General features: G+C 38.2%; 1 protein-coding gene and 1 long non-coding RNA gene across 2 annotated transcripts; one reads left to right on the top strand and one right to left on the bottom strand.

Moving 5' to 3' along the window:
- The first annotated feature begins 3,478 nt into the window (after positions 1-3,478).
- On the top strand, positions 3,479-8,857 carry LOC149933587 (uncharacterized). The gene has a single exon (XM_090157347.1). It carries the CDS (start codon positions 3,479-3,481, stop codon positions 8,855-8,857), a length of 5,379 nt encoding a protein of 1,792 aa, XP_090013473.1.
- A 7,297-nt stretch (positions 8,858-16,154) lies between these two features.
- On the bottom strand, positions 16,155-19,224 carry LOC149933586 (uncharacterized). Its single transcript, XR_016473228.1, has 3 exons — positions 19,186-19,224; positions 16,329-16,522; positions 16,155-16,266 (listed from the first exon to the last, which is right to left on the bottom strand). It is a non-coding gene; the product is annotated as an uncharacterized LOC149933586 (long non-coding RNA).
- Between the last annotated feature and the right edge of the window lie 369 nt (positions 19,225-19,593).

Genomic DNA, 19,593 nt, shown 5'->3' with positions numbered 1-19,593 from the left:
GCGATAAAGTATCAAATTACATCAGTCAGGAATAGGTTAATGACCACTGTATGTCATGGGCAGCGTTCCATAGTTCAACGACCTCCATTTTAAATGAATCGCTTGGCGAAAAAGAACCAATATCTGTATCCGCTTTGCTGCCATTATTCCCTGATGAATCCAAATCAGTGGCAATGATTCGCCATTCGATGGACGTTATCCGAAAAGCGACAGCTATTTTAAATCCCGGCCAAACTCCGGTGATAGCTTGTGATCAACCTCTTTACAAACTCTCAAAAGAGATCCAATGGATGTGGCCAGAAACACACGGAGAAAATACAATGGTGGTCACGCTTGGTGGCCTTCACATAAAAATGACACTTCTGAAATCTTTAGGTGATCTTTTAGAAGGCAGTGGATGGACATCTGCTATTGAACAAGCAAATGTGGCTTCATCCGGTACGGCCAACTCATTTATAAAAGCCTCACACGTAAAGAAAACTGGAAGAGCACATCAAGTGACAGTGTGTGTCCTTTTTCATTTAAGAAAAGAGGCCTATAAGCTCGATAGTCACACCATTTTGGCGTTTGAACAATGGTGTGAATTAAAATCCAAAGAAAGCCCTCAATTCCAATTTTGGGATCTCATTTTAAACATCGAGTTAAGCATTCTTGTGTGGGATCGAGCGATACACGAAGGCAATTTCAAATTATATGTCGAAAGCTTGAAAAGTTTGATTTGGATGTTTTACGCTCTTGACCATACGAATTACGCAGGAGCAGTTGCCATCCACCTTCGTGACATGATAACTCTTCAAGATACGCACCCAGAAGTCTACAACGAATTTTGCAAAGGCAAATTTACAGTCAAGAAATCCGAACGTCCGTTTTCGAGAAAGTCGTTAGACGAAAGTCACGAACAGAATAACGCATGCGTCAAAGGTGATGGTGGTGCTGTTGGTTTGACGGAAAAACCAACAGCTCTCCTAAGGTGGATGGTTGCAGGACCAGAACTAGCCCGAATAGTAAAGGAGTTCACCAATATACTTGGGAAAGGTAAAGAAGAAAACAATTCTAAACATCATGAAAACACACCAAGCAAACAAGTAAAATTCGCAAAAGACGTAAAATCACTCATAGACGTCATTAAAGATATGGGAAACCCCTTTACTGAGTCCTCGAATGACCTAATTGTCTTAGACAGCCGTCAAATCGTTGATAAACAGATCGCCATTTGACCTAAAAGTTTAAAAAATGCAGGGAAAGAACAATGCAAAGATTTTTTTTAAAACGTTTGGTGGAACGCTCAATTTTGCTAGACGAATCACTGAAGAAGAACAAATTTCCTTTATTTAAAAGACCTCCAGAAAAAAATAAATCACGGAATCAATAACAAATTATGACAATGAAAAAAGACCGGGACTTATTTTCTAAATTATATATTGCATGCCAGTTTCCCGAAGGTGACATAAAATAATTCTTTAGACATGAAAATCAACCCTTTCCCCCGTCACTGTCAGACAATGGAATCATAGGATTTGGAAATAAATCTGATCTAACACACTGCCTGGAAGACGTTCTGGCTGAAGACGAATACCATACTTCCGTTCCAGAGGTCGACGTGATAGTTATAGACGGAGCAGTTCTTGTAAATATGATCAAACCTGGGACAGCGCGTACTTTCTTCGAATATGCACAACACTTCATACAGTATATATCAAGTCAATTTAGAGAAAGCGTTCGTCGAATCGACATCGTATTTGATGCTTATGTAGAAAACAGCTTAAAAACTCAAACTAGAAAAAAAAACGAGGTAAAGGAGTCAGAAGAAGAGTTGAAGGAAGCAAAGCGGTTCCAAAAAATTGGTCCGAATTTTTAAGGTTAGACGACTCTTCGTGTTTTTAAGTCATGAAGTAGCCAGATCAAATTTCCCAGGTCTTAATTACCAGCGGCGAACGCGTTCTTTCTAATAATACCATGGATCTTCAAGACGTTTCACCATGTACACATGAAGAGGCGGACACCAGATAATTGCTACACGTAGCTCATAGTTGCAAACAGGGATTTGAAAGGGCATTGATAAGAACAGTAGCTACCGACGTCCTTGTTCTTTGTATTAGTTTTGCTCTGAAAGTAAGAAGTGAGCGTTTGATTGTTGCTTTTGGAACCGGAAAGTCATTCCGATATTTGGACGCTACGTCAATCGCTAACAAATTAGGAATTGAAAAATGTGAGGCTCTTCCATCATGTCACGCACTGACAGGGTGCGATACCGTATCTAGTTTTAATGAGAAAGGGAAACGAACAGCTTGGGCGACCTGGAGCTCATATGGAGGAGTAACTCCGACGTTACAAGAATTGACCAAAGGGGTATCAGTATCCGAAGTCAAAGAATTGCTACCAACATTCGAGCGCTTTGCCATTTTAATGTACGACCGCTGTAGCTCAGAGGAAGATATTAATGAAGCTAGACAAAGTATGTTTACGCAAAAAAATAGAGACATAGAAAACATTCCACCGACTAGAGTGTTGCATATTTTAGAGTGTTTCCCAAATCCTAAGGGTTTTGACCCAACTTGTTTGTATGAAAAAATATGTTGTAAATTTCAATAATGTTACTTCTAAATAATCCCAAAATTGTTTCTAAGCATTCCTAAAAATGTGAATCATTGTAATCCATTTAATTTAATATTTAACCTAAGTGTATACCATTTAAAATTAACGCGTTTCCCGAAGGGACGTTGTAAAACTATAAAAACAAGCCAAAATTCGAACCCTAGCCTTCGTAGCGTTAATGTTGTATTTACCGTCCCTTCTAAGAAAGCCCATTTTTGTCCCTTTGCCATTGTAAAGAAAGGATGCTGGCACCGAGCGTTACTGGGTTTCCCCAAAATCCCTTCGGGCGATTTAGCGATGACCGGAACAGCCCGACACTGTGACGCTCGGAGCTTGAGGAATTTCTACCCCAAAACAAAAAAAACTTTCCATAGCATTGTAAGCGCTATTTCTGTGGAAAGTGAAATGCGCGCGAAAGAAAGCCCCGAGCAAATATTCTCTGGGCTTCTCACTTGCAATTTGGCGCGGGACCCATCAGGTCCAAATTTCCTAACTTCTCCAGAAAAAGAGAAACCCCAGAAAAATTCAAGTCGCGGTCGCTCCACAAGAGCAAAATATAATTCAATTTGTTATTAACTAACTGTGATTTATTAATTCAAAGTAATTAAATTGGTTAACTGTTAATTACCTCGTCGTCTCCAATTAATTCCTAATTTCCTATACTTAGAAATTTTTCAGTCGGTTTTTAAGTAAATTTAGTCTCTCCCAACAAAAAGGGTGCCACATAAAATTTGGTGCCGAAACCCGGGATACGTACAAACGCGAGGACCCAATAATTAACATTAATTTAGTTCCGAAATCGGCCCAAGTGAAGTTCGTGAACCAGCTGTGCAGATTGGATAACATCGAAGTTAAAACCGAACGAGTAAAGTGAAAGGGATCCATGGCAGACTCAGAAACGAAGAGACTAGCAGATTTACAGAAGTTTAAAGGGATCCGAAAAAAGGTCAGAACCAGCACTACCAAAATCCACACCGCTTTGCAAAAACTGTACGCAGATCCAGCAGCAACCGTAGCAGATCTAGAAGACCAGATGTCCCTACTTGAATTAAGGGCAAAAACTTTAAATGATTTGGACGCTACTATCGCAAGCCTAATGGTAGCCCAGTCGGAGGACGATCCGGAAATCATCGCGGAAACCAATTCAGCTGAAACTTATCAGGACAGCATCATCTTGGAGAAAAACACAATCAAACGAAAGATTGCAGCAAAGGATAAGGCAGCAGCAGCGTCAAACACGCCATCCGGAAGTGTAACCGGAAATTCAACCGTAGTCACAGTCAGAGAGGAATCAAGACTCCCACCAATCACCATAAGAAAGTTCAAAGGAGACGTAAAGGAGTGGTCACAGTTCTGGAGCCAATTCAACTCATCAGTAGTCAGCGGAAGACAATCATCTAAGTCCACTCTTTTTTCTTATCTTTTATCGCTTTTGGAAGGGGAAGCGCTTAGCGCCGTTAACGGGTTTATTGTGTCAGATACCAACTATGATCACGCAGTAGCATTACTTAAAGAACGTTACGATAGATCAGATTTGGTAATTCATTCTTTAATGAACCAGTTGTTGAGATTAGATCCAGTAGAAAGTTCGCAGGACAGTGTCGCGTTGAGAAAACTTTACGATTCTTGTGAAACAAATATTCGGAGTTTAAAGGGTTTAAATATTGATATGAAAGTAAATTCTTCTACTTTATGTCCAGCTATTGTCGGGTGTTTGCCAGACGACATTAGACTAAAGTTTAGCATGCAAAGAAGTAATAATGAGGCTTGGGATGTGGATAAATTATTAATATTCCTAAAAAGTGAAGTAGAAGGTCGCGAAACTAGTGCTCTGCTCAAAACCTCCAAAATTGAAAAGCGCGCGCCTAAAACCGAAAAACCGCCATTCACGCCCAAATTTGAATATCGAGATAAATCAAGGTCCACCACCCCTTCAAACTACTTAAGACCGGCAAGCGCATCAGCCCTAAACGTCAATATAGCCCCCGGCCCAAGAATCTACTGCATTTTCTGTAAAATTTCTCAACACCCTACAGTAGAATGCACAAACTACACCTTAGAAGAAAAGAGGAACATGATAAGAAGCCAAAGGAGATGTTTTATCTGCACCAGAATAGGACATGACGCCCGTGTTTGTACCTCAAATTTCACAACCTGCAAAATTTGTCGCCGCCGTCACCACGCCGTTATCTGCGAAGAAAACCGTTCCCATAAGCCGAATCGAGAAGAAAAAAAACATGCAGTAGCCGAAGAAACCGCGGTAAAGAAGATCAATGTAACCACCGTTGCCGGAAGCCACAACATGGTAGTCTTACAAACAGCCATGGCCCTGGTCAGCTCACCAGAAGAAACCGGAAGCTCGAAGACAATCCGATGCCTCTTAGATAACGGAAGCCAAGCTACCTTTATTAAGGAGGAAATATCCAGAAAACTCCAATTACCGATAATCGGAGAACAATCCATCCAGATAGCAGAATTCATGAACGACGCCCCCAGAAGCAGTACCAGAAGAGTCGTACGAGTAGCAGTGAGGAACGCCAGACAACCAGACGGAGTGATCCATATCACCGCTATAGAAGTGCCTTTCCTATGCACCGCCCTAACCCTAGTAAATTGCGACCAAGTTCAAGATTTCGCCAGAGCGCGAAATATGGTCCTAGCGGACGAACCCACCACCGACACGCCGAACGCCAGCACCATCGATCTCTTAATCGGAGCCGACCAGTATTACGACTTCTCCAAAGGACGAACCGAAATGATTGATAGAAGACTAGCCGCCACAGAAACTACCCTCGGATGGGTCATCCACGGACCCTTAAACCTAAACAACGTATCGGTAAATTCTAACCAAATCACCGTTCTGAAGGTAAGCGTAACCGGAGCCAAATTAGCAGACACCATGAGCAAGTTCTGGGACATAGAATCTCTCGGAATTAAAGACAAGCCAGACGCAGATATCAACGGACAGGAAGTAATTGAAAGATTCGAGAAAGAAACCACATTCGAGAATGGCAGGTATCAAGTCAACTTCCCCTGGAACCGGCCAAAAGAAGACCTACCCAATAACCTAATCTTGGCCACCAAAAGAATCAGATGCCTAGTCCAAAGATTCAAGAGAGATCCGATCCTATACCACGACTACAAATCCATCATCGAAGACCAACTGCTGCAAGGAATAGTAGAAGTCGTCGAACCCGAGAAAGATTACCCAGTTGGTACCTACTATTTGCCCCACCAGGGGGTACGAAGAGACGGAAGTTCTACTACGAAACTCCGAGTGGTAATGGACGGATCAGCCAGCGCCAAGGACCAACCTAGTCTAAACGATTGTCTTGCAGCCGGACCTAACCTAAATCCGGATCTCCTCAAGCTTGTTCTAAGATTTCGAACCCACCGAGTCGCAATCACCGCGGATGTGGAGAAAGCCTTTCTTCAAGTCTCGCTAGCCGAGAACGAAAGGGACTCAGTAAGATTTCTCTGGGTTCAAGAACGCCAAGGTCAAATCCTAGATAACGAATTCCAAGAATTAAGGATGACACGCGTACCATTCGGCATCACCTCCAGCCCATTCCTTCTTGCGGCAACCATCAAGCTGCACTTGAAGAAACAGCCAGAAGAGGACAGTGAAGTAACAGAATCCCTGAACGAAGACTTGTACGTGGACGACTACGTAAGCGGGGCGGAAGACGTACTTAAGGCATACGACCTATTAGCATCGGCTACCCGCATCTTAAAGGGTGCAAACCTCAACCTAAGAAAATGGAAGACAAACTCCGCAGAGTTGAGAGCAATATGGGCGAGTGAGGAAATGCAGCCATCAAATGAAAACATGAAAATAAAAGAAACGTCGGACCCCGAAAAAGTTCTGGGATTACTCTGGGAACCCAACTTAGACCAGTTTGTCTTCGACCTTTCAAACATCGAAACCACGATACAAGAAGCCAAACCGAATAAAAGACATATCCTCAGCGCCGTAGCACAAATCTACGATCCAATCGGAATGTTAGCTCCCTACGTAATACGCGGAAAAATGCTATTCCAGAAGCTTTGGAAGGAGAAAGTAACCTGGGATGAAAACCTACCTCAAACTATCAAAGAAGAGTTCGATCGCTGGCGCAGAGAAATGCCAACCATACGCCGACTAAATTTAACCAGATGTTACTATCCCGCAGAAAAGGTAACTAAGCCAGAACTCCACACCTTTTGCGACGCCAGTAGCAAAGCGTACGCCGCCACAGTATATTTACGCTTCGTCACGGAATCTGGAAAACAAGGTGTTTCATTCGTTACCTGCAAAGCTAGAGTAGCGCCACTTGATGACTTCCCACTACCAAGATTAGAACTCATGGCTTGCCTTCTAGGTGCTCGCCTTATCAGAAACGTACGATCAGCCTTCAAATTCGACGGTATGGAAGAATATTTGTGGAGTGATTCGATGGTGGCGCTCTACTGGATAAAGGGAAATACGAAAGCCTGGAGGCCATTTGTCCAAAATAGAGTGAAAGAAATAGTAGAGCTAACCGAACCCAAGGACTGGAAACACTGTCCAGGTAGAGAAAATCCGGCCGACATACCAAGCCGAGGGGCTAAAGCTGCCGATTTAGTGGAAAACAGACTCTGGTGGGAAGGGCCTCCCTGGTTAAAAGAAGAATCAAGATATTGGCCGTCTGACAAGATAGAAGTTAAGGCAACCGAGATTCAAACGGAGGTCAGAAGGTCAGCCCTTAGCATTCAAACTGGAGCCAATGATTTAGGGACGGGAATTTCCAGTTTAATAGACCTCGGGAAATATAGTTCAATCAGCAGAGTATTTCGAATCACAGCTTATATCCGTCGCTACAGCAAAGTCCTTAGGAAGATCGCCAAAGAAAATGGACCCATCACAGCAGCGGAAATGGGAGAGTCGGAAATCCTATGGATAGCCAGCGTTCAGAAATTAGATTACGCCAACGAAATAAAAGCCTTGTCAGAAGGAGCCTCTGTTCGAAGAGAATCCGAAATCGCGAAGTTACGACCAATCCTAAACAAAAATGGTCTCTTGTGCGTAGGGGGGCGATTGGACCAATCCAGACTCACCGAAGAAGAGAAACACCCAATCATTCTACACAAGAAACAAACCCTTACCCTTCTTCTAATGACACGGAGTCATTGGGAGGTCCTGCATTCCGGAGTGCAGGCCACCCTGACGCAAGCGCGAGGAAAATATTGGGCCATCACCGGGAGGCAAATTGCGAAGACCGTACTGCGAAATTGCATGGGCTGCAGAAGAGAGCAAGCGAAGCCAGGAGAAGCGCCCATGGCACCGTTACCACTAGCACGAGTGAATTACACACCAGCGTTCGTAACCACCGGCATAGATTTCGCTGGGCCGCTTTATGTGTCGATGGGGGAGGAGATCACCAAGGCTTACATTTGTTTATTTACATGCGCCACCACCAGAGCAATTCATTTAGAGTTGGTACCATATCAAACCACTTACGAATTTCTGATGGTCTTCAGAAGATTCATAGCTCGCCGAGGAGTACCACATTTTGTCTACTCCGACAACGCCAAAACATTCATCCGAGCGAACGAAGACCTCAACCAGCTTTGGAAATCCATCAGCCATGACACAACAAGAGAATTCTTTGGAAAAAAAGGAATCACCTGGCGGTTTATAGCCGACCGTGCGGCCTGGTGGGGTGGCTTTTGGGAAAAGCTAGTGAGATCGGTGAAGACCATCCTAAGAAAAATACTTGGACGCGCCACCTTTACCTACCAAGAAATGGAAACGTTGCTAACCGAAACCGAGGCAATCATCAACTCACGCCCCATGACATTCATCTTTAACGACGCCAACGAACCAACACCACTCACGCCATCACATTTTTTAATTGGACAGCGTCTCACGTGTATGCCACCGCAACGACCAAAGGAAGCCGAAATCCCAGTTTCCCAGAGAAAAATGTCAGAACGTTTAAAGACGCGTGAAGCATTAATAGAGCGCTTATGGAAGCGATGGAAAGAAGAATACCTTATGGAACTACGTAATGCTCACCAAGTTCTTCTGAAGAAAGCCCATAGAGTGATGGCTGTCGGAGATGTGGTGATAATACACGAAGAGAAAGTTCCCAAGCAAATGTGGAAATTAGCCATCATAACGGAAGTAATGAAAGGTCGAGATGGAAATGCCCGATCGTACTTAGTCCGAACCCCGAATGGGAATATAATAAGACGTCCCACATCCCTCCTCTATGCGTTAGAAGTCAATAAAAATGACTAAGATTAGTTATACTCTAAAATAAGGTAAATAACACTGCATGTTATTTAGGGGGAGTGTTGCATATTTTAGAGTGTTTCCCAAATCCTAAGGGTTTTGACCCAACTTGTTTGTATGAAAAAATATGTTGTAAATTTCAATAATGTTACTTCTAAATAATCCCAAAATTGTTTCTAAGCATTCCTAAAAATGTGAATCATTGTAATCCATTTAATTTAATATTTAACCTAAGTGTATACCATTTAAAATTAACGCGTTTCCCGAAGGGACGTTGTAAAACTATAAAAACAAGCCAAAATTCGAACCCTAGCCTTCGTAGCGTTAATGTTGTATTTACCGTCCCTTCTAAGAAAGCCCATTTTTGTCCCTTTGCCATTGTAAAGAAAGGATGCTGGCACCGAGCGTTACTGGGTTTCCCCAAAATCCCTTCGGGCGATTTAGCGATGACCGGAACAGCCCGACACTGTGACGCTCGGAGCTTGAGGAATTTCTACCCCAAAACAAAAAAAACTTTCCATAGCATTGTAAGCGCTATTTCTGTGGAAAGTGAAATGCGCGCGAAAGAAAGCCCCGAGCAAATATTCTCTGGGCTTCTCACTTGCAATTTGGCGCGGGACCCATCAGGTCCAAATTTCCTAACTTCTCCAGAAAAAGAGAAACCCCAGAAAAATTCAAGTCGCGGTCGCTCCACAAGAGCAAAATATAATTCAATTTGTTATTAACTAACTGTGATTTATTAATTCAAAGTAATTAAATTGGTTAACTGTTAATTACCTCGTCGTCTCCAATTAATTCCTAATTTCCTATACTTAGAAATTTTTCAGTCGGTTTTTAAGTAAATTTAGTCTCTCCCAACAAAAAGGGTGCCACATAGAGATGCCCTTAATCAGCATTTACTACGGGTCGCTTACCAAGCCGGCCATATATGGGGTCAGTCTTTAAATAAGTCTCCACAACTACCCATTCCGTCTGATTTTGGATGGATAAAAAACAATAGCAACAGTGAATGGCAAATAACTTGGATAACCTTACCGCCAGCTAGTGTAGCCTGCCGCGAAATAATTAAATGCGGTTGCAAACAGATTTGTAAAGGACAATGTAGCTGTGTTAAAGCCCAATTACCATGCACAGCTCTGTGTAAATGTGGCGGGTGTAATCCAAATTCTTTGAATAATTATAGTTAAAATCATAAATTTCGAAAATGAAAATTAATAACTTCGCAATTAATTAATAAATATCTTTGTAATTTATCAAACATTAAACATTGTTAATATTTGAATGCCGTTAAGTTAGATCAGGAAATAATATTGTCATAAATTTTTAAATTAGTTTTGATGCCAGTAAAAATTATAAAATTAAAATCAAAAACATAATACTTAAAGGTTAAAGATATTTCAATCAATTAAGTAAAACCATACGTTTAGTTCACTGCATTATTTGTTAATAAAACGAGCATTTAAACTAAACGTTTCGGTTTTTATAGTTTAGAAATGAAAATTGCTTTAGCGACGTCCCCCAAAACAATCTCTCCTTTCCGCTCGGTTTCGGAGAAGCGCGCGCCTCTGTAACTTAACTCGTTTGTCACAAGCGTCACAGACCAGATAGAGAATGCCTCCAATCTTTAATCGGCTTAATAAGTGTTTAATTTTAATTACAGAAAGTTTCATGCTTCTATCATAAAGTGCACAATTTTTCACCATTCCTCTAGAATAAAAAAGGGAAGAGCGCGTTCAACAAAAATAACTGTACGCTGATTTTGTTATTTGTTTGTTGTATTTGGATTTTGCTCCATTTCTAAGGGTTGAAAAGGAGCGAGTGGGCTCGAAAAGCTTCCCCAATATTCTTTTTTAATAAAAGTTTATTTTAATCCATGAAGTATCTGTCTCTATAGTATATTACTTACTATTTACTAGTTGTAAATTCTAGTTTTAACCAGGATTTGGAAATCGTTTCTAGAAGGAGTTTTTATCTCACGCCATCCTTTACTTCACGCTCGTCACTATAATTGACAGTTCGCCGAGCTCCCCTCAAGCTTAATCCCTTCTTTATCGCCCGACGGTCGCCGGTCCGGTGCCTAAAAATAAAATGCCATACCAAGGGTTCCAACAGAACAAGGCCAGAGTCAAGGTCGTCTTGACCTCCTCTTTTATTTAATTGTATTCATTCGGCGGCTATACTATTGAGCCCAGTTATATTCAAAAACTCATAGGTAATCCCTGAGTGGGTCAGTCCGGCGCCAGTGACAGCCTAGTTACGGTGACTCTTGTATAGTAGATGAGAAACCGACACTGGCCCCAGTAGCCTGCAATTTTGACATTTTGTGTTGTATTGTATTTTGAAATAATTGGTGGTAAATTGGAACAATAGCCTCGCCACTCCCTTTGCTCCCCTTTCTCGACCAACCTTAAAGTTCTTATTAAGCAGATTCCAATGGTGCAAAAATTATTCCCCGCAAAGAATTATTTAAAAAGTTAATTAAAATTGCCCAAAGACTATACATTGGCGCCTAACGGCACCGCGCACTCACTTCGCTCGAGCGCTGGGGGCACGCTGCGACACCCCAGCCCCATTCTTGCTAATCAAGCTGTGCCATCTATAACGCTACCTAGAGGACAGTACCTAGTATAGTCTCTTGTGGTGCGAATTAAACAAGAGAGAGCGACTGAGAGATGAATCGATCCCACACGTAGGAGTTTTTACCCGTCCTGGATGCATATTTTAACCCAACCTACGGACATCGTTTCCAGTGAAATCGTGCCTAATATCTATCGATTTGAATTCGCCAAAAAAAACATTTTAGGTTTGGCCACTTTTTAAAAATTTTGTAATATCTTGCGGTTAAATGTAATTCGTCATCAGTCCTACCCAACACGTACAAAAATCTAGTATTTCCCGAGAAAATCTCAAAATATGTCGTATTTTAAGAGGTAAAAATTGCGGGCAGGTAACAATTTTATATTTATCATATCTTTCTAAATAATAAATTGCGGTTAAATCCTTGACAAATAATGCACATTCAAAAATAAACAAAAACCAAAAGTACTTATTGTCAAAAATAGCCTTAGAATCATCCGAACTTGCGGAACTACGCGAAGACGCGGTATCGGGCATGGTTAGCGCAAGGTTAGCGGAAAATGAATACGATTTGTGAAATGTTTCTTTGCTAAATTCTGTATAGTAGCCCACCGTCATTTTAATCCTTTAATAAAAGCTTTGTTTCGGTCACCGTCATTTTAATCCTTTGACCCCACGTCTACTATAGCAGCATATTTCACGTATATTGTGGTCCTACTGGTGCCATTACCGCTCCTAACAAATAAAGAAAGGCCGATTTCCGAAAGGGCAAAAACGGCGCGACGCTGAGCTCTCTTCGCCGCGGAGTGAATTCTACGCCCCGAACCGTACGGTTCGTACATCTTTAAAATTAGTATAACTTTAAAATTAATTATTTGCGGCTAATAATTTTTGCACCATTAGGTTTCCATTTTTATGTCGCGGAAGTGTTTCAAGTTATTTGTTTAGTAATAAATAAAATTGGTCTTTTGGTATGGCCAAATATATTTCCTTATTTCATCCCTACCCACAAATTCAAATAGTAACGTACTCCGAGCGGTCAGTTATAGTAGATTGGCAGTAGTAGCAAAATAATAGTAAAAATTGGCAACTGGTAGGCCTAACCAGATCTAATAGAACGGTCAGGGGATAAAAATTGTTATAATGTAGTGCACAAAACTATATAAGACTTACATATACAATTAATTTCTTGAACTGTAATTTGTAATTAATGATTTTTTCTTAACACAAAGCGTGCGAAAATGACATTGGTTTACCTTTGGAAATGGGTAAGTGAGAATCCTGTTACCGAGATATTTCATATTCCCAAAACACAATTTAAGGTTAGGCAAAGCTGGCATTTAGAGATACTTGGAGATATATTTTGTAATACTTCTCAAAAATATTTGAAGATTTACGAAAATTTATTCTACGGTTCTTTTATCTAAGTTATCGACTAGGTAGCTGGCTATAGCGAATTACATTAGGACCAAGAATCAACCTAGTGTGATTAATTTAAAATGAATATAACACAGTATTAAAATAACGATTTGGTTTTAGAAACGGTTAATATATAAGAACGAGTAGTTGGCAAGACAAAAGTTATCCCTAATTGTGAAATCCATAAAATCTGACTAAAATTGGTGTTTTATTTGCATATATGACTTATCTTTATATATACGTCAATCCCCCTATCCCTGTTAGGAGTTTATTTGAATGTGTACCTTTTTTTGTCCTGCACGAAACAGTCGCAGATTAAGTCGTACTAAACAAATAAAATACACACAGAAACATACACACAACCTGTCACCAGTATAACAAATAAAATACAAATATAAATCTAATGTAATATTAAAGAAATATTACTTGTCTGTCGTAGACTCAATTAGACATGTCGAAAAATGCAATGCAAATACCAAATATTAACTTTAACAGAATGTTTGAGGTATGAGGATATCGAAATAAATTTTTCCTTTGAAAACTTAGCCAGTTAAATTTCATAAGATTCAGAAAGTAGATTTAATAAATGCGTGATCAGATGGCATGGGTATATTTGTATAATTTTTGCCACACTTCTCTTAAGATAAGAGTTGAAGAGTAATACACTGAAAGCGATATAACCATTTAAAATTTATTTATTTGTTATTTGTTATTAAAGGCCGACTACATAAATCTTCGGTTTAGTCTGTCTTTCACTGGAAGTAGGCTGACTGCATGGCACACGTTTATCGCAGTAAGCCTACTTCCAGTGAAAGATAGAGTAAACCGAAGATTTATGTAGTCGGCCTTTAAGTATTAATAAATTTTACTCCCGAAGAGAAACAAAATTGGATGTTATAGTTCTAAAAATCTGATGCATCAGCAACGGAGAAAAAGAATGAACTTATCGAAACTTGCATTAATTTTCTAAAGGTTACAATCTCTGTTATCAGAAGAAAATAGGGGAAGTACGTATCTGTAGCTTTGAGCCGTAGAAGTCGTCGTGTGACCCACGAAAACGCCTTTTTACGCATAATAAACCAAACTGAAAAAGTAGTCCTACTTTTGTTTTGATTCAACACGGCTATAATCGACGAAAGCAAATACGCCTTAGCTCAAATAGCAGATAATGAGAAGAACAATATGTTACAATTGTTCAATTTAAGAACAATGACTTTTTAAACGATGTATTCATCCGCGATTTTCCGCCAAACCGTTTTGGCGCGAAAATTCGTGAAAAGTGACGCCTTTCCAAAGCTGACTAGAAGCGTACTTCCCCCTATTTTCTTCTGCTGTTATCGACAAAGTTGAAAGTACCAATGAATTGTTTGTTTTGGACGACATGATTGTTACCCTTTCGCCTAAAAGCAAGGACAATGTTAAAAGAAATTGCAGAAGTTTTCCATACTGTGCACAAGGACTCCTACAAAAATTAAAAATGGTTTCTATTATTAAGAGGTTTCAAAGTAAATGCCATAAATATATATTTATTCAAACTAACAAACTTAAAACCAATTAAAATAAAGTTCAGGTTTAAAATTGTGCAATGTTTTCTTAACCTTCCAAAGCTCCTTCTCCTAGGAAATATTTTTTCAAGTTTTCCCTAGTTTATCGAGCTTCTTGAGTGCTCTGAAATACAAACTTGTTTAGTACCTAAAAACAAATTTGTACATTATCTAGAAGTGTCGTTAGCTACATGGGCTCTAAGGAAATGCTGCAAGAACTATTGTCACTACGTTATCTGCTTGAGCTTGGATTAGTTTGAGAAAAATTCGAAACCAGTTGCTTAAGATGCCGAAAAGGTTTTCTGACACACGTCTTGCCCAAGAATGTCTAAAATTTTATAATTTTGGATAGAATCAAGTGAATAATATTCACAAATTAATTAACAGCTACAGTTTGTTGTGAACTGAATTTTCTTAAGATATTTATCTTGCACTGCAAATTTGAGGATCATACTAAGAACGCTAATTGCACACTTCAAGCTCGCATAATTTAATGTCGATTTTAGAACACATAACACTTTGAGTGCATTTTAAATTGTTCCTAAAGTGTTAAAACAATGTACCTAAAATGTTCCTAAAATGTGCAGTATTAAGTGAGCCCAAAATGTTCTGAAAATATATAACGTTCTAAATTCTTCCAATTTATGAACGTTTTAAGTGTACTGGATATGAGATGGAAATTGTGCTTAAAATGTTAAAAACAAATTTACCATTTTACATATAAAAACTGTTTATTGAACTTTCCCCCACATTTCTTTTATTTGATTATCCAATTTAGAAGCTCTACTTCCCGGTTTATAATAACTGTGGGTCATAACTCATTTGGCAAAAAGAGCCATTGGCTGTTGAAAAGCCTGAGGATAATCCAATTCTAGGGTATAGTATATGGCTAATAAAGCCTTCATTATTGAGGGGATGTTAAGTTCTTTTGGTTTTAATACGACCATTAAGTCGAAATCAGGCACAAAGGTGGGCCACTTCTCCGTTTCTCCATTTCAATGGGAATTTCTGAATCCTATAATAATTAAAATGTAATACATTTATTTATGAAAGGTTTCCCTAAAGTCTCCCTCCCAATTTTTGAAAACCTTTTATCACTTTAAGATGTGGTAAAAAGCCTGATTAAGAATTTTTAGATTTTTTTTATTATATTTTCACTTTGTAGTTGTACCAGTGACATCTATCTTTAAAACTTTCAACAGAAATGTTTATTTAGTTAGGTATCGTTGAAAAGTATATCAGGTGCTAAAAATAGCTGAGCAAGAATAATGTACATTGGTCAAGCCATTCTAATCATCTTGATCAGACAATTTCCAAAATAGTGTAGGGACACTTTTGGGACAAACACGTTACCTACGTTAACTTCTTCAATTATTGAAGTAGTTTTAACACCTTTTGTTTGAAATTTTCCTGACTTTTTCACGAACCAAGCCCAAGCTAGCAACATCAGATCTTGGCCCGGAAATAATTGAACACGTTGCCTTAGATTTTTTATCGTCTACCATATCCAAAATCACGCACAATAACTTTTTAACGTTTTGAGAAATTTCCTCAAAAACTTATCTTTCACACATGAGTTGAAACTCGAACAAAAACTGAAAATGGGTGTTCATCAAATCAAACTTCGCACAAAATACTTTAAATAACACGCAAACTTACAATCTCAACATTTTCCAAACATGGGTATGATTCCAAAATAAATCCATTTCCAGACTTTATAAGATTAGTTCTCGAAAGAAAGGTCTTTTTAAGAATTGCTTTAATCACACCAATATCAGGCTTAGGTTTTTTCCATTCAGTTTGAAGCGATGAAATGGACTCCTTCTCCTTATATTACTAATCAATTCTCCTTTAAACCGGTTCCTTGAAAACCCACTTTAAAATGTAAAATATTGTTATTATATCACACTCTATAGAAAAGTGTGAAATTTACTCACCTCATTGCTGACTTGGGCATGGTACATTTGGAAATTTTAGACTTGCCACTTTCGTCATCTGGAGTAATTTCTGCAGTTGCGTATCGTTTGAAACAGATTTTATCTGATTTGTTCTCCTCTGATTTCTCCTGTTGGGCTTTTTCATTCATTCTGTGTTTTCTGATTTTGGAACTTAGAGCTTTAGTAAATTGTTCCTACAATAAAGAAGAATTAAACTATAAATGATGAATCAGCCAAAATTAATTTCTTTAAAATTCCCTATGGTGTAGTTCCTTCTAATTTGATCCAATAACTGGTGGTTTGTTTCTAACTTCGAGAAACGAGTATTTGAAATTATTCATGGCATTCTATGGAAAATAATTTGGCTTCAGAAATTAAATAAGTTAGGAAGGCTTTTATTTCAATGAGTACCACACCTTCTTAGAGAACATGCATGGGGTCATGGGTAGCAATGCTTAAATCTACTCCATTGATATCTAAGAGGGGGGAGCGTAGATTTACACCATATTCTTTACTCCAATCAGCTTTAGCTTTTTTGGATGAAATTTGATCTAAAATATCACACAATTCAAGGTGGTCTTCCGTTGTGCGTAAATTGAAATGATCTTCGTTAAAGAACTGAAAAACTTCGGGCTTAGAACCATGACATGTTCTGCAACACTTATGGGCAAATCCAACTCCTTCTTTAAAACCCCATAGCCCACACGAGGCAGGCGTATCTGCAGGTATTCCAAGTAAAATCCCAGTTAATTCCCTTGTTACACCGTTTACCTTTAACCCCAAATCTAGAACATTCTGCAGATCATTCAAAGATTGAATCAAATCTAATAAAATATTTTTCATGCCAAATTTCTTAATGTATGAGGATTTTACAATTGCTAGTAGTTGCTTTGTATAAAGCTTTGACCTGAACATGGGTGGAATATTGGCTAATTCGTAAGTAAAAAAAGACAACTTGTGAATTTTCCTGTGCATTCCTATAGGGTTGCAAGTTTCCACATCATCAAAATTTAAAATTATTTGTAAACAAAAGGTTCCTGACAGTTTATGATTTTTATAAAATGTTCCATCGCACCAATCTTTCATAATAGTATCTGTAGTTTGGTGCGAGTGGGTAAGCCAGTATTTTACATCTGGGATGGCAACTAATGCCTTAGAGCTCTCTAAGATAGGTACACTGTAACCCCAAACTGATTTTTGTTTAAATTTGCCTTTACAAACAACTGGCATTCTACCCATATAAATTTGTTGAGGCATTAGCAAATTAAAATTAGACTTAAAAAAGCTATTCTCAATGCATCTGATTTAAATGATATTAACATGTTTTCAAAACTAAAATCATTATCAAATACTGGATGTGAAACACTTTGTCCATCTTCATTTGAAATTTTTTTTAACTTTGAACGAACAAAAAGTCCAAAGGTTTTTAAAATTTCATCTATCTCTTCAACTATGTAATATATATTTTTTTTGCTGAATCCAAATTTAGCTTCAAGCTGAAGTATAAAGTAACCTAGAGCTTTTCAACACCAAATTGTCATTTTCTGGAATATTAAGGTTAGGACCAGCAAGATGGTGCGCTTCGACAAATGCAGGATTATCATTTAAATTCAACTCCTCTTCATCCATAGAAACGTAACCTTCATTTTAACAATCGATTTCATCAGATTCATTGGACATTTCATCATGTCGTTCAGGTTCATTTTGAAATTTAGTGGAGTGTCCTTTAAATGCTTTCCAGTTTTTCGATGTATATGGGCAATAATTGCATGATACCATAAAAAGTGGGTCATTTCGATGGTGCTTAATGCAATGTAAGCTTAAATCCTGGGAATTTTTTCCAGAAAAGCAACAAATCTTATTCATACCAAAAAAACTGGTAAAATAAACTGAAAATTAAAATAAATTAAATATAACTTTCTTTAAAACCACAAAATGCTGTAAAATTTGTTTGCGTATTCACTTTTTAATAAGCTAAACTCATCAGTTATTTTGGGATTGTAAAAATGGACCACAATGTAGAAATCCATATTTTTTCATGAGAGTTGCAACCTTTTACAACCGTTATACTTAAAAATTTGGAATTTAAATATTAATTTAATGACCAAATAAATATTTTTTACCTTTCTTAAGTGCATAATAAAATTTTGTCCAAACATTTTTAAACTAAAACTCATCAGTTATTTGGGGATTGTAAAAATAGACCACAATGTAGCAATTCATATTTTTTCACGAGAGTTGTCAATTTTTACAACCATCAAATAAGCCATCTAATTCCTCTTAAGTAAATTTAATTAAGCCCCAATATAATTAAGGGGAATTAGATTAAAAATTTCCGGGCTGAAACACCATTCTGTGGTTGATAAGGAATATGAGAGTGATTTGGCATTAATTTAATGTTTAATCTCTCCAAATTAAGTAGAATGCCTGTTAAAAATAGAAACTTTGCGAATAACATAGAATTTTCCCACACTCAAGTATATTTTCTTAGGCCTAATATAAATAGTGTTAAAAAATGAGATGTTATTCGCAAAGCTTAAACTTTCAAAAGACATTCAACTTAATTTGGGGAAATTAAAATTTAAATAAAGGCCCAATCAGGGTCCCATATTTCTCATCGACCACTAAATGGTGTCTTGGCCCAGAAATATTTTCCATCTAAAAATATACTTTGAGTGTGGGAAAAAAATAATGGGGATTTTGGTGTTATCTTTCAGTTCAATTACTCTAACATTGCGAGCTTATTTTGGCTTAGTTAACTGGTTAGAATAGTTTTATATCAGTTTATTTTCGGTAAATTAACAATCCTACTGTTGCACTTAAGGCTATGATATTAAATGTAAATTTGATTACTTACTCAAAATCAGCAGAATCGCCTATTGCACTGAAATGGCTAACACGCGTTGGCGCCTTTTTTGGCGGGAGCAGGACACATTAAATTTTAACGTAGCAGATTTTATAAATCAATATTTTTAGCGTCACGCCGTCAACTATGAGACGGCCAACCTTGATATTAACCAACTTTAATATTGCCCGTGGCTAGGAGAAAAAATTACAAGACTCTTTATTACGTTATAATAAACCCTATCAACAACGATAATTGTTACTTGATATAAATAAATTATATTTGAATTTTTGTCAATTAAAATATTCGGCCGATATATAAATGCCACCCGTTTTATGCGAAATAGACATGTATTTCGAAAAGACCGCGAATTAATTTGACGAGCAATTGACGGATTTTTAAATGACGTTTTAGCGCGCG

Source organism: Leiobunum rupestre, chromosome 8, assembly GCF_980474605.1.
Source record: "Leiobunum rupestre chromosome 8, qqLeiRupe1.1.hap1, whole genome shotgun sequence".
In the NCBI taxonomy this organism is placed as follows: domain Eukaryota; kingdom Metazoa; phylum Arthropoda; class Arachnida; order Opiliones; family Sclerosomatidae; genus Leiobunum; species Leiobunum rupestre.
Note: the sequence above shows the minus strand (reverse complement) of the source record. Positions and strands in the feature narration are given on the sequence as shown.

What these genes read in the sequence shown, in the direction of transcription:
- LOC149933587 (XM_090157347.1), top strand. Translation starts at nt 3,479, where the DNA reads ATGGCAGACTCAGAAACGAAGAGACTAGCAGATTTACAGAAGTTTAAA.